We start from the raw sequence: 15,738 nt of genomic DNA, 5'->3' as shown, positions 1-15,738 counted from the left end.
GAGACTCCGATTAACTGTGGAGTTCATTAATTGAATTGATTGTGTGCCTGTTATGATATTAAATTGTCACTGATTGCTCGTTTGTCTTGCAGGGTCAGCCAGTTGGTCAGTGCGACTTTAGCAGACGGCTCCTGTGCATAGAGAAAGAAATCATCTTCCCTCGTTCAGAGAAAATAAAGATGGGGCAGATCGACAAAACCAAGGAGCCCTTCAGTGTTAGGAACAAGCCATTCTTCGACATTAACGCAGCAAGGAAGGTAAGTCGTGCCCTACCTTTTCATTTTAAAACCTCGTCTGGATGCTTCTTGGCTTTTGGCTAAGATCAAGTGTAGTGTCTGTTCTTATCACTTTAATATCTGCTACATGTCCTACCTGGGGACCATGAATTAAATAGATTTTTGAAACAGAGATGGAATATCTGCCCACTCCACACACTTGGTATTGCAGTAATTCCGGGAATGGTACACCCTCCGGGGGCCAGCTATGGCCTACAGTTTAGAGAAGGGGATTTGGGACTGGAAGGTTCCAAGTTTGATCTCCCAACTGGAAGGACATTATGGGTGGGGGTGAGAAGGAACAGCACTGTCTCCTCCCTCAACATCCATTTCTGCTCTGGGTGTGGGCATGCTCACTGCCACTAGTGTACAATTTAGTAAAATGTCATTGTACATTACACAAAGACAATAAAAGCAGATTTATCGTGTTTATTTATATTCTTGGTAATTTTGTGGGTAAAAGGTTAGATGGGAGGTCAGGGGACGGTCAATCATAACTTGTTTGTTTTTTGTAAAATGCTTTTAAATATATTTAATATTTTATAGCATGTGCACTTGGCTTGTAACTTAACCACATACTCACATTTAGTAGGCTGAAAACTCTCCACAAGAGGGCGACATAAATGATTGAATGAATGGTTTAACTCACATAGTGCTTTATATTGTGTTGAAATCTCTTGACCATTTAACTGTAACAACTTTATACTTGCAGCTGCTCATTGCTCATTTACATGCACTGTATACTTTAATCTGTACACCTGCACACCTGACCTGGTCCAACTCAACGTACTGTGCATTCACTTCTAATTTAACTTTATTCTGCACTTTTCTTCTCCCTCAGCTCTGATTTTCAGTACTGTTATGTCTGTGAATGTGAATGTTTTTTTCTTTGTTCCATCCTTGCACTTAAAAAAAAAAAAAATCTATTTTCAATTTTTTACCACTGCAGAAGAGACGTAGCCTGACTTTGTTTTGTTGTAATCTACAACTCTGTATTGGTACAATGACAATAAAGCTGAATCTACAGAACAGGGGAGAAAAAAAAGAGTGTTGACTGGAGTGAGGAGGCAGATAAATATTGTGAAATAAGCTGAGAGTTAAAGCAGGACAATGAAAAGCAGAGATGAAAAGACTCTGGTTGTGTGTTCCATAGCTTGAGACCAGTGTCCAGTCTGAATTTTGAGACAGCCAGAGGATCGGCATCAGGGGACCTGTCGTTTGTGCAGGGCAGGTAGGCAGTGAACCTGATACGAGTGGATTATCTTGGACGAGATAAAGCTTTAGCAGTTGAATTTTGGAATGAAGAGGATGCAGAATTATGCTGCTTTGGATGTACCCCAGTCTCCCCCTGCACTGGAAACTGTTTTGTTTTGAATATCAAGCCAACATGCCAGTGCTTACTGGCAAATGATTTTTCAAATGATTTTTTAATGAACCTGGTGAGTGAGTTTGAAGTGCATCCAACTTTAAACAGATGTCATTAGTTTGCTTGCTGTTAATGTCACAACCGAATAAAATCCAAAATACAGTGATCGAAATACAAAGCTCCTGATTTGTATTCTAGGTGCGGTTAGTTGAAATTGATTGTTCCAGGGCTGTAATGGTATGCACAACAGAGCTGGTCCATGTTTAAGCCGCTCTGTCCACTGCAGTACTGCCCTTGAGCTGGGTACTTACGTTCACACAAGGGGACGTTCAGCCTTTGTCTCGCACACTGGCCTTGAAAAAGAGTTTGCTGCCCAGTGTTTCCTCTAGACCCAAGTTTGCTCTAGGGTCTCAACGGTTAATCAGAAAAAAAACAAATTAATTTCACTGATTACCATCAATTGTTGCTGTAATATGGTTCACCTCACCTTTACAAATTCGAATTTTCACTTCCATTACTGTACTCTTTTTAATAAGCATGTTTTTCCTCCGTGATGAGCACAGTTTAGAAAAACATCAGCTGTGTAATTGCACTGATTCGTCGTGGGCGTCTTGTTTTGCTTATTCCGTGGCATTTTCGTGTTTCCCTTTTGAACGAGAACTGAAATGGGAAGAAAGAGAAGGCTATGGTTCAAAGCCTGATTTTAATTAGCGAAATCAATCACCCTACTTTTGCGAGACCGATCTCTGGGCGCTCTCTAATTATCAAGGCTGAAGAGCCTTTGAGAAGCTGCACCTCTTGCACTGATGAAGTTTAAGCGGTGAGCGTCTGAATGTAAAAGCTTCTCAACCCCCTAAACTCCCCGGTGCCTTTTTAAAGCACCTCTCTGTTCAGCTCAGACCTGAATGTAGGCAGGTTGTATTGAGTTCTATGGCAAAGCGAGTGCATTACAGCAATGGTCATGGATTTGACTGTGGAAGCTCACCACTGCATGGTACCTACACTACTCTACTCTGATCTGGTATATTGGGGTTTCCATCAGGCATATTGGGGCACCTGGTACCTGGAGTTGTCTACGTTTTTTAGTACCGGCACGCTCATGTTTCCAGGCGAGTTAAACACGGATTAAACCGAGACGTGTAAACCTTGCAGAGAGCTGATTGGCCAAAGAGACTTATCTCTGTACACAACAAAATGCAGACATCTGTGGTCTTTTGAAGAGATTCAAACGCTCTATGGCTTGGTGGCTGACGAAAGAATCCAGCAAGAGGTGAACAGTGCAACAAGGGACACGCTATGAGTAAACAACACTCACCAAGTGCGCAAAAGCCAATATAGTGGAGTAGTGTTGGTACCATGCAGTGGAAAAGCAGCATTAGTGACTATTTTTTGTCCCTTTTGGATTGGATAAGTTTTTCAGTGGGACATCTGTAATAAAAATGTTACATGCTTCCCCTGTGACAAAACTTGCATATTCGAATTACAATAAAACAAACAGAGAATTACCAAATTATATCCCTTTGTCACTGGATCATGGGCGAGGGTCTAGTTAAAATCGAGTAAAGCACCTATTTTATCAAAACCTGGCAGCAGGAGACATAGATCTAAATGTGCATATCGGAATATAAAAGGAATAATACATACCTATATCTGCCATTATAATCATTCCTCATCAGCCCAACCTCCCGTTTCTCAATGATTATGATTTTTTCCTCCTGATAAAACTCTTCCAGGGCCCAAGTCCATAGAGTATATTTTCTGAAAATATTTTCTTGGATTATCTATAATGATGTGCACTCAGAGGCTGAATATGATGCACAGCAATGAACAAACTCCTGTTTTATTCAACACTATACAAGAAATGTCTGTTAAAATGCATAGAGTTCAGTGAAAAATAGTATGTAACTCAGTCTAATTTTCTTCGAGATTGAAATAAAATAGGGCTATAGTCACAGTCCGGCCTAGTTGGTACTGTTCTAGTCTCGGATTTGGGGGATGGTCAGAGACACAGTATTGTTATTGTAGTCAAGGTATTAATATTATTATTATTATTATTATTATTATTATTATTTTGGCGGCACGGTGGTGCAGCAGGTAGTGTCGCAGTCTGGCCTGGAGCCTGGAGGTTGAGGGTTCGATTCCCGCTCTGGGTGACTGTCTGTGAGGAGTTGGGGTGTTCTCCCTGTGTCTGCGTGGGTTTCCTCCGGGTGACTGTCTGTGAGGAGTGTGGTGTGTTCTCTCTGTGTCTGCGTGAGTTTCCTCCGGGTGACTGTCTGTGAGGAGTGTGGTGTGTTCTCTCTGTGTCTGCGTGGGTTTCCTCCGGGTGACTGTCTGTGAGGAGTGTGGTGTGTTCTCCCTGTGTCTGCGTGGGTTTCCTCCGGGTGACTGTCTGTGAGGAGTGTGGTGTGTTCTCCCTGTGTCTGTGTGGGTTTCCTCCGGGTGACTGTCTGTGAGGAGTGTGGTGTGTTCTCTCTGTGTCTGCGTGGGTTTCATCCGAGTGACTGTCTGTGAGGAGTGTGGTGTGTTCTCCCTGTGTCTGTGTGGGTTTCCTCCGGGTGACTGTCTGTGAGGAGTGTGGTGTGTTCTCTCTGCGTCTGCGTGGGTTTCATCCGAGTGACTGTCTGTGAGGAGTGTGGTGTGTTCTCTCTGTGTCTGCGTGGGTTTCCTCCGGGTGACTGTCTGTGAGGAGTGTGGTGTGTTCTCTCTGTGTCTGCGTGGGTTTCCTCCGAGTGCTCCGGTTTCCTCCCACAGTCCAAAAACACAGTTTGGTAGGTGGATTGGCGACTCAAAAGTGCAAGTGCGTGTGTGTGTCTGTGTTGCCCTGTGAAGGACTGGCGCCCCCTTCAGGGTGTATTCCCGCCTTGCGTTCAATGGTTCCAGGTAGGCTCTGGACCCACCGCAACCCGGAACTGGATAAGGGTTACAGACAATGAATGAATGAATTATTATTGTTTCACTCTAGATATGACTTTATTTAAATATTCAATTTATTTTTTCCACCCCACCCAACTCTGGACCTAATCTGGTAGTGTTTGCTGCACAACAACTCAAGTCTAAATGGCTCTGGACTACAGTCAATTTTCTGAATAAAGCAAAGACATGAATAAAGCATAGGCATGTGTTTCTCAATTTAAAAGTTCCATCAGATAAACACACACATAAATCTGAGGTCCACAGCTGTGTTTCCAAGGCTGTGATGTCAACACACAATATTCAAGAATGTCCAAGAGATAACCCGACTGTGCTTGGTGTCAAACTGCATTTCTTTCCATTTTGCTTCCTGCACTGTTCGGGTGTCCACTACAGTCCACTACTATTTCTGAAAATGTTTCTATCTATCAGACAATATGTGTGAGTCTTTTGAGACCCAGTCCTTATCTGTAATCTCTTTGTCACTGTATCTTCTTTTCTTCATCATAGTTTTTCCGGTTGCACAAGAGCAAGTCAGTTACCTCTAGTCCTATCTCGATGCCAAAGACTTCATTTTGGTTCTGTGTAAAGCCCTGGATCTGTCTTATTTTCAGGGTTTTCTATTTATGGAAAGAGACTTCTATTGATTGTTAAGCTACACCTGCTCATCCAATGTTTCCTGTGAAATCGGGGGTTTGGTAATGAGTTTTTCATGACAGTAACAGCTTCAGAAGCCTTCAGAGTAGACACTGGACATCATTCCACTACTGTAGCTCTTTGTAGTTCTACGGTTAGAGGCTGTAACCCACCTGTTGCTCTGCATACTTTGTTAGCACCCATTCCCATTTTTCTTCAGTAATCATGACCACAACAGAGGAGGTATTGTTTGCTGCGTCTGCTCCACTCATAGTATGACAAAGTATGCAGAGCCACCCGTGAATTGCCGTCTGTAAGTGTAGAACTGCAAAGTGCACCTGTATGGACAGTGGAGATGAGAATATCATAATCTTATGGCTGTGTATAATGGCTATATACTCAGACCTGGCATTTATATCAGCAGGCTCTCACTATAAAGACATGTTAGCCAAGGTTTAGGATTTTTTTCTTTACGAAAATCTATCGTAAAACATAGGAATGCATGTCGTTTTTCCAAGTTGTACCTAATAAAAAAGATGCACGGTCCCAGACAATGTTACAAAACACTCTGGAGTCGAATCACAGTGTTCAAGGACGACTGGCAATTAACCTGCCTCCACTTTGTGTCAGGCAGCTTTTCTTTCTTTTCATTCATCAGTGTTTTTCAGAACACAGCCTGGCATTTTCTACAGTCCACAGTAATTCCTCGGAACCGGAATGTCAGAATATGTGAAGCTGTTTTTTTAACAGATTAAGCCAGTCCAAGCCTTATCAGTAATATCATTGTTGTTGTATCTTGTGTTTTTTTTTGCCTGGTGTTTACATGAAAGCATCAGCTATCTCTGATCAATCTTGGGTCTTGTCTGTGGCCTTAAAGCCTCCTGAGGGGACTTCATGTGCCGCCCACAGAGCCAGAGTTGTTGGTCTTCCATCATGCAGCTGTTTAGGAGGTAAATCGCCCATCCTTGAACCATCCTAAGAAATATGTACAGTTTTGATTTATAAAATTTACACAGAATAAATCTGTTTGCGGTCCAAAGCTGCGTTACCCAAGCTGTGGAATTAGACTGCAATATTCAAGGACGCTGCACAATTAACTTGACTCTGCTTTGTGTCAGAAGGCCTTTCTATTCTTTCATTCCACCGATTTTCAGGGCGTAGCTTCGGTTAAATCACGTGTTTTTCAGAACAGATCTATCTGAGGAATTGTGGGAATCGTTTTCTCACACATACTGATCCGGGCCTGGATTTTATCAGTAATCTTTTTCTTCTTGTACCTAAGGTTACACTTACAACTGGCATTAACATGCATTTTCATGATCCTGTCACAAGTGGACAGCACTAATAACAATGACTACATTTAATATGTAATACATTTTGGAGCATCCCAATGGCAACTGTTTACACTGTGGCTTACAGTCTACTGTGCCTTCTCCACTTGGACATAGAAGGACGTGGTCGCCATGAACAGTGACGTGACAACCGGCGCTATGCGGCCTCCGTGTCAACTATGAACCAGCCTTTACTGTGTCAAGGCCCAGGCTCGTCTGTCCCTCAATGGCCAATTTTGACTCTTTGCAAGACTTTAAGTCCATTTTGCACCAGGCAAATGCTAATTGCTCAGTGGGTTTATGGGAGCACCCTCTTGATGGAGCATTTTCTTGTTTTTAATTCCTAGCAATTTTCTGTTTTCAAATCAGAAAGCAGTGATTGGATCCACTGTGTTGTAAGTCATTAACCTCTGTGTGCTTTCTGGAGATTCTTCAGCTTGAATCACCCATGGAAGTCATCAAGGTTAATCTGAATAACCTACTATTATTTGGTTCTAGCTAGAACAAACCACGTTCTAGAACCTACTTTAGTTGGTGGAAATGAATCTATTCAAAACTGTGTGCCAAGTGGAATAAAAAAAAAATCCACATCGGTGGACAAGGGCTATTTGTGGGTGAAGTATCTACAAAAACAAAGCATTTAGACCAGGACGTGGCATTGGCCGATACTCAAAATCAAATCACTTCTATTCGGATTGGTGGTAACAATCTGAACCTTAACAAATTGTTAACAGACCATTTTAGTTGAGTTTTCTCAGCTTGAGTCTTAAAGCAAAACATCATTTTGTTCGGCAAAATCTGACGGAATAAACATAATCATATGTAAAGTCCTAGACAAAGCTGCCATGGCCGCACAGTCAAATTGCAACATTCAAGGACACTAAGCAATTAACCTGACTCTGCTTTGTGTCAGGAAGCCTTTCTGTTCTTTCAATCCTGTGCTTTTCAGAACACAGCCAGGCATTTTCCAGAGTTCGCAGCTATTTCACAGAACTTGTCTCAGAGCTTCTTTTTTTTCCCCCTCACAAATACTGAGCCAGTGCTTATCATTCATCTCTTTGCTGGCTGGCGTGCCTTATTTTCCTCGTCTGCTGGTTGTACACGAACAAGTCGAAAACCTCTGGGTGACCTCTTTTCTCTGGTGCCCTGGAGGTTTCATGTCTGCTCTGTTGACCCCTGAGATCCTGGTTTGTTCTGGGGTCCATCACATGGCCGCTTAGGGGGTGATGTCACGGTAAGCCGACTTCGGTGACTGAAAGAGTCGCATTATTCTCCTCAGTGACCATCTGCCGAGCACACAGCCCTGCGTCTGTCAAAAAAAATGATATAATGGGAGCGAGGGAGGAATCTGGTTAGCTCGTTGAGATGGTCTTTGCGGAATATATTCCGGAAATTCCCTTCGTGTCCGGCTTCTATTCCACACTGCATCAAGGATCTGAAGGCTTATCTGTTGGGGTCATTTTTGTTCTTTTTTTTTTTTTTTTTTACAAAAGTGGGTCTCATTAGGCTCTGATTGTCTAAATCTGAGAGAGCTCCATATTTGTGTCCCTCTGTCAGAAAAAGCCTTCCTCCTTTCACTCTGAAAACAAGGCACTTGCTTGGATGATGGCCCTAATACGCCGCCTCAATAAAATCTGTTGTGTGTATTGCTTTTCCACATCCTCAATCATCTTAAAATGGCCGTCGATGGTGATGGACGTCTGGGATGGCCGCCTGGCAGCTAAAGAGAGCGAGATGAGTGTTTGGATTAGATTAACTTCAGCTGGAGCCTGTGTTAAGGGCCCATTAGCAGGCAGTGAACAGAAAGAGGCAAGAGGATTCGACAATGGAGAGCCTCGGGGTCAGATTTAAACAACAATGAGAACCGAGTAAACTTGGCCATCCAATTTCCCTGCCTTTAAATTGAGATGTTTGGAGTGGCACTGCCTGTTCAGTAGTGCGGCAAGGTCAATTAAGGCTCTTAGAGCACGCACAGGCGCACGTAGCTCGTAGCATTTACAGGTTGTTTGCACTGCTGCTTAGCATGCTGATAGCAGTAATGCATAAAGAACCAATTAGCAGCTATATTTAAAAGGGAATTTGAGCTTGATGTGTGAATGCTGGAGACTCACAGCTCACAGAAACACAGAGGAGAGTGTTACTACAGTGCAGGAACTATGAGATGTTAGCCACTGCTGTTTGTGATTGATTTGAGTCATGTGCTAAATCTTGTTCATTCTAATTAGGGTTTAATTTTAGCCTGAAATGTGAATTTCACACAGTCACAGTCACACTCACAAACACTCCTATGGACAGTCACACACACTCACCCAGTCACTCACACCTGTGGACGGCTAACACACACTCACCCGGTCACTCACACCTGTGGACGGTTTCACACACTCACCCGGTCACTCACACCTGTGGATGGTTACCACACACTCACCCGGTCACTCACACCTGTGGACGGTTTCACACACTCACCCGGTCACTCACACCTGTGGATGGTTACCACACACTCACCCGGTCACTCACACCTGTGGACAGATACCACACACTCACCCGGTCACTCACACCTGTGGACGGTTAACACACACTCACCCAGTCATTCACACCTGTGGACGGTTACCACACACTCACCCGGTCACTCACACCTGTGGACGGTTAACACACACTCACCCGGTCACTCACACCTGTGGACAGATACCACACACTCACCCGGTCACTCACACCTGTGGACGGTTTACACACACTCACCCCGTCACTCACACCTGTGGACAGATACCACACACTCACCCGGTCACTCACACCTGTGGACGGTTTACACACACTCACCCCGTCACTCACACCTGTGGACAGATACCACACACTCACCCGGTCACTCACACCTGTGGACGGTTTACACACACTCACCCCGTCACTCACACCTGTGGACAGATACCACACACTCACCCGGTCACTCACACCTGTGGACAGATACCACACACTCACCCGGTCACTCACACCTGTGGACGGTTACCACACACTCACCCGGTCACTCACACCTGTGGACGGTTACCACACACTCACCCGGTCACTCACACCTGTGGACGGTTAACACACACTCACCCGGTCACTCACACCTGTGGACGGTTAACACACACTCACCCGGTCACTCACACCTGTGGACGGTTAACACACACTCAGTCGGTCACTCACACCTGTGGACGGTTACCACACACTCACCCGGTCACTCACACCTGTGGACGGTTACCACACACTCACCCGGTCACTCACACCTGTGGACGGTTAACACACACTCACCCGGTCACTCACACCTGTGGACGGTTAACACACACTCACCCGGTCACTCACACCTGTGGACGGTTAACACACACTCAGTCGGTCACTCACACCTGTGGACGGTTTCGCACACTCAGCCGGTCACTCACACCTGTGGACGGTTTCGCACACTCAGCCGGTCACTCACACCTGTGGACGGTTCCCACACACTCACCCGGTCAATCACACCTGTGGACGGTTTACACACACTCACCCGGTCACTCACACCTGTGGACAGATACCACACACTCACCCGGTCACTCACACCTGTGGACGGTTACCACACACTCACCCGGTCACTCACACCTGTGGACGGTTAACACACACTCACCCGGTCACTCACACCTGTGGACGGTTTACACACACTCACCCGGTCACTCACACCTGTGGACAGATACCACACACTCACCCGGTCACTCACACCTGTGGACGGTTACCACACACTCACCCGGTCACTCACACCTGTGGACGGTTACCACACACTCACCCGGTCACTCACACCTGTGGACGGTTAACACACACTCACCCGGTCACTCACACCTGTGGACGGTTAACACACACTCACCCGGTCACTCACACCTGTGGACGGTTTCACACACTCACCCGGTCACTCACACCTGTGGACGGTTACCACACACTCACCCGGTCACTCACACCTGTGGACGGTTTCACACACTCACCCGGTCACTCACACCTGTGGACGGTTAACACACACTCACCCGGTCACTCACACCTGTGGACGGTTAACACACACTCAGCCGGTCACTCACACCTGTGGACGGTTTCGCACACTCAGCCGGCCACTCACACCTGTGGACGGTTAACACACACTCACCCGGTCACTCACACCTGTGGACGGTTAACACACACTCAGCCGGTCACTAACACCTGTGGACGGTTTCGCACACTCAGCCGGTCACTCACACCTGTGGACGGTTTCGCACACTCAGCCGGTCACTCACACCTGTGGACGGTTACCACACACTCACCCGGTCACTCACACCTGTGGACGGTTAACACACACTCACCCGGTCACTCACACCTGTGGACAGATACCACACACTCACCCGGTCACTCACACCTGTTTACAGATACCACACACTCACCCGGTCACTCACACCTGTGGACAGATACCACACACTCACCCGGTCACTAACACCTGTGGACGGTTACCACACACTCACCCGGTCACTCACACCTGTGGACGGTTACCACACACTCACCCGGTCACTCACACCTGTGGACGGTTAACACACACTCACCCGGTCACTCACCCGGTCACTCACACCTGTGGACGGATAACACACACTCACCCGGTCACTCACACCTGTGGACGGTTTCGCACACTCAGCCGGTCACTCACACCTGTGGACGGTTAACACACACTCAGCCGGTCACTCACACCTGTGGACGGTTAACACACACTCAGCCGGTCACTCACACCTGTGGACGGTTAACACACACTCAGCCCGTCACTCACACCTGTGGACGGTTTCACACACTCACCCGGTCACTCACACCTGTGGACGGTTAACACACACTCAGCCGGTCACTCACACCTGTGGACGGTTTCACACACTCACCCGGTCACTCACACCTGTGGACGGTTTCACACACTCACCCGGTCACTCACACCTGTGGACGGTTACCACACACTCACCCGGTCACTCACACCTGTGGACGGTTACCACACACTCACCCGGTCACTCACACCTGTGGACAGATACCACACACTCACCCGGTCACTCACACCTGTGGACAGATACCACACACTCACCCGGTCACTCACACCTGTGGACAGATACCACACACTCACCCGGTCACTCACACCTGTGGACAGATACCACACACTCACCCGGTCACTCACACCTGTGGACGGTTACCACACACTCACCCGGTCAATCACACCTGTGGACGGTTACCACACACTCACCCGGTCACTAACACCTGTGGACGGTTACCACACACTCACCCGGTCACTCACACCTGTGGACGGTTACCACACACTCACCCGGTCACTCACACCTGTGGACGGTTAACACACACTCACCCGGTCACTCACACCTGTGGACGGTTAACACACACTCACCCGGTCACTCACACCTGTGGACGGTTAACACACACTCACCCGGTCACTCACACCTGTGGACGGTTTCGCACACTCACCCGGTCACTCACACCTGTGGACAGTTAACACACACTCAGCCGGTCACTCACACCTGTGGACGGTTAACACACACTCAGCCGGTCACTCACACCTGTGGACGGTTAACACACACTCAGCCGGTCACTCACACCTGTGGACGGTTAACACACACTCAGCCGGTCACTCACACCTGTGGACGGTTAACACACACTCACCCGGTCACTCACACCTGTGGACGGTTAACACACACTCACCCGGTCACTCACACCTGTGGACGGTTTCGCACACTCACCCGGTCACTCACACCTGTGGACAGTTAACACACACTCAGCCGGTCACTCACACCTGTGGACGGTTAACACACACTCAGCCGGTCACTCACACCTGTGGACGGTTTCGCACACTCAGCCGGTCACTCACACCTGTGGACGGTTTCGCACACTCAGCCGGTCACTCACACCTGTGGACGGTTACCACACACTCACCCGGTCAATCACACCTGTGGACGGTTACCACACACTCACCCGGTCACTCACACCTGTGGACAGATACCACACACTCACCCGGTCACTCACACCTGTGGACGGTTTACACACACTCACCCGGTCACTCACACCTGTGGACGGTTTCACACACTCACCCGGTCACTCACACCTGTGGACGGTTACCACACACTCACCCGGTCACTCACACCTGTGGACGGTTACCACACACTCACCCGGTCACTCACACCTGTGGACGGTTTCACACACTCACCCGGTCACTCACACCTGTGGACGGTTAACACACACTCACCCGGTCACTCACACCTGTGGACGGTTAACACACACTCAGCCGGTCACTCACACCTGTGGACGGTTTCGCACACTCAGCCGGTCACTCACACCTGTGGACGGTTAACACACACTCACCCGGTCACTCACACCTGTGGACGGTTAACACACACTCACCCGGTCACTCACACCTGTGGACGGTTTCACACACTCACCCGGTCACTCACACCTGTGGACGGTTACCACACACTCACCCGGTCACTCACACCTGTGGACGGTTACCACACACTCACCCGGTCACTCACACCTGTGGACGGTTTCACACACTCACCCGGTCACTCACACCTGTGGACGGTTAACACACACTCACCCGGTCACTCACACCTGTGGACGGTTAACACACACTCAGCCGGTCACTCACACCTGTGGACGGTTTCGCACACTCAGCCGGTCACTCACACCTGTGGACGGTTAACACACACTCACCCGGTCACTCACACCTGTGGACGGTTAACACACACTCAGCCGGTCACTCACACCTGTGGACGGTTTCGCACACTCAGCCGGTCACTCACACCTGTGGACGGTTACCACACACTCACCCGGTCACTCACACCTGTGGACGGTTAACACACACTCACCCGGTCACTCACACCTGTGGACGGTTAACACACACTCACCCGGTCACTCACACCTGTGGACAGATACCACACACTCACCCGGTCACTCACACCTGTTTACAGATACCACACACTCACCCGGTCACTCACACCTGTGGACAGATACCACACACTCACCCGGTCACTAACACCTGTGGACGGTTACCACACACTCACCCGGTCACTCACACCTGTGGACGGTTACCACACACTCACCCGGTCACTCACACCTGTGGACGGTTAACACACACTCACCCGGTCACTCACACCTGTGGACGGTTAACACACACTCACCCGGTCACTCACACCTGTGGACGGTTTCGCACACTCACCCGGTCACTCACACCTGTGGACGGTTAACACACACTCAGCCGGTCACTCACACCTGTGGACGGTTAACACACACTCAGCCGGTCACTCACACCTGTGGACGGTTAACACACACTCAGCCGGTCACTCACACCTGTGGACGGTTAACACACACTCAGCCCGTCACTCACACCTGTGGACGGTTTCGCACACTCAGCCGGTCACTCACACCTGTGGACGGTTTCGCACACTCAGCCGGTCACTCACACCTGTGGACGGTTACCACACACTCACCCGGTCAATCACACCTGTGGACGGTTACCACACACTCACCCGGTCACTCACACCTGTGGACAGATACCACACACTCACCCGGTCACTCACACCTGTGGACGGTTTACACACACTTACCCGGTCACTCACACCTGTGGACAGATACCACACACTCACCCGGTCACTCACACCTGTGGACGGTTACCACACACTCACCCGGTCACTCACACCTGTGGACGGTTAACACACACTCACCCGGTCACTCACACCTGTGGACGGTTAACACACACTCACCCGGTCACTCACACCTGTGGACGGTTACCACACACTCACCCGGTCACTCACACCTGTGGACGGTTACCACACACTCACCCGGTCACTCACACCTGTGGACGGATACCACACACTCACCCGGTCACTCACACCTGTGGATGGTTTCACAGGTCGTGTGTATCTTGATGCTAATATCTGCTCACAACACGAGTAAATGAAGGACATGAAGGTAAGATGCCTGCCTAGAGCCCTGCAGATACTTGAGAAACGGCGTCCTGTCCAGTCTTGTCTGAACCCCAAGAACCTAATTGGGTCCTGTTGAGTTGTAAAACTTACATTCTACAAGTGCTAACCAATTTTACTGCACAACAGCACTCGGAAATGGACTTTTAGAGCATTTGCTTCTTCTCTACATCCATGATTGAGATCTAATTTATCTTTCCTGTCTCATAAATTAATTTGTTAAATTTTCTTTAACCAGTGTTGTTATTGTGGCCCTAATGGCATCATGATGATATCGCCATGTTTTGCTCCAGCTGGCCTCTGCTTTGTGATTTCAGCAGCTAATGAGGTTTGACTCCTGTTTGCTAAATTGATCTATTTTTAATTAAGTGATCTGCAGGTATCTCTGTTCCCCTACAGTCCAATATCCAGCTCTTGCAATGATTAGGCCAGAAATTAGGCTGGTAAACCTGGCTTAATTAGGCCTTTAGATTATTCTGATTAGTTGAGTCTTTCTTCTTGATTTCTGTAGTCTGTGGTGAATCTGTCGCAAAAATACCTCAGAGGAGAAAATGTGTGTGTGAGTGTGTGTGAACATGTGCATTCACTCATATGTGTGTTTATAAGTAGCCCGATGGTATCAGCTCATATCAAAAAATGGATCGCTTTAAGGATGAAATTGAATTTTCTGAGACAAACGATTGCAAACTTTCATAGCTTTATTACATTTTTTTCCCAGTCCCTCTCAGTACATATTGAACTTGAAGCCGGTGCTGGAGGATTGGAGGGGTTATCTGATGTATTGGCTGCAGTTTTGCTGAGAGAATCGAGGTGTAAGACGATGGTCTAATGCTTCTGTGAAATGAGCTACCTGCTCATTGGAGCATAAGCCTTACCTACCTCAGTACTCACCGATCGCTGGCTCTCATTTGTTTTCTGAGCCACACAGAGCAGTCCAACCTTCTCTGCTTCTCCACTGACAGCAAGACCTGGCCTTTTCTAATTGGCTCACTGTTTTCACCCGCTTTTATCCAGATCGGTTGATAAGGTCTAAACTGCTGGTAACTACCCCGTGCCGATGGGCACCCCCCCCATTGGGAGTTGAAGTACTGGGGCTTATTAGAAGGTCCCCATCAAAGAAGTGCCCATCTTTGCTGTCCTCTTTTTGGAATTTTGACCTTCACTTTACCAAGTTGTCTTCTAAGCATGAGGGCAACACACAAGGCAAGATTTGGTCTGGTGAATAGTGGTGTAGAAATCCATTG

General features: G+C 47.9%; 1 protein-coding gene and 1 pseudogene across 1 annotated transcript in view; both read left to right on the top strand.

The window, feature by feature from the left end:
• Positions 1-15,738, top strand: part of rngtt (RNA guanylyltransferase and 5'-phosphatase) — a 178,495-nt gene that overhangs the window by 84,570 nt on the left and 78,187 nt on the right. The window contains exon 11 of the mRNA XM_066677731.1: positions 93-257. Within this exon, the coding sequence (XP_066533828.1) occupies positions 93-257 (165 nt within the window). The remainder of the gene's footprint in view (positions 1-92; positions 258-15,738) is intronic.
• Positions 298-470, top strand: LOC136702859 (U2 spliceosomal RNA; annotated as a pseudogene).

The sequence above is a fragment of the Hoplias malabaricus genome, chromosome 7 (assembly GCF_029633855.1).
Source record: "Hoplias malabaricus isolate fHopMal1 chromosome 7, fHopMal1.hap1, whole genome shotgun sequence".
In the NCBI taxonomy this organism is placed as follows: domain Eukaryota; kingdom Metazoa; phylum Chordata; class Actinopteri; order Characiformes; family Erythrinidae; genus Hoplias; species Hoplias malabaricus.
This window is presented reverse-complemented; position numbering and strand designations above follow the sequence as displayed.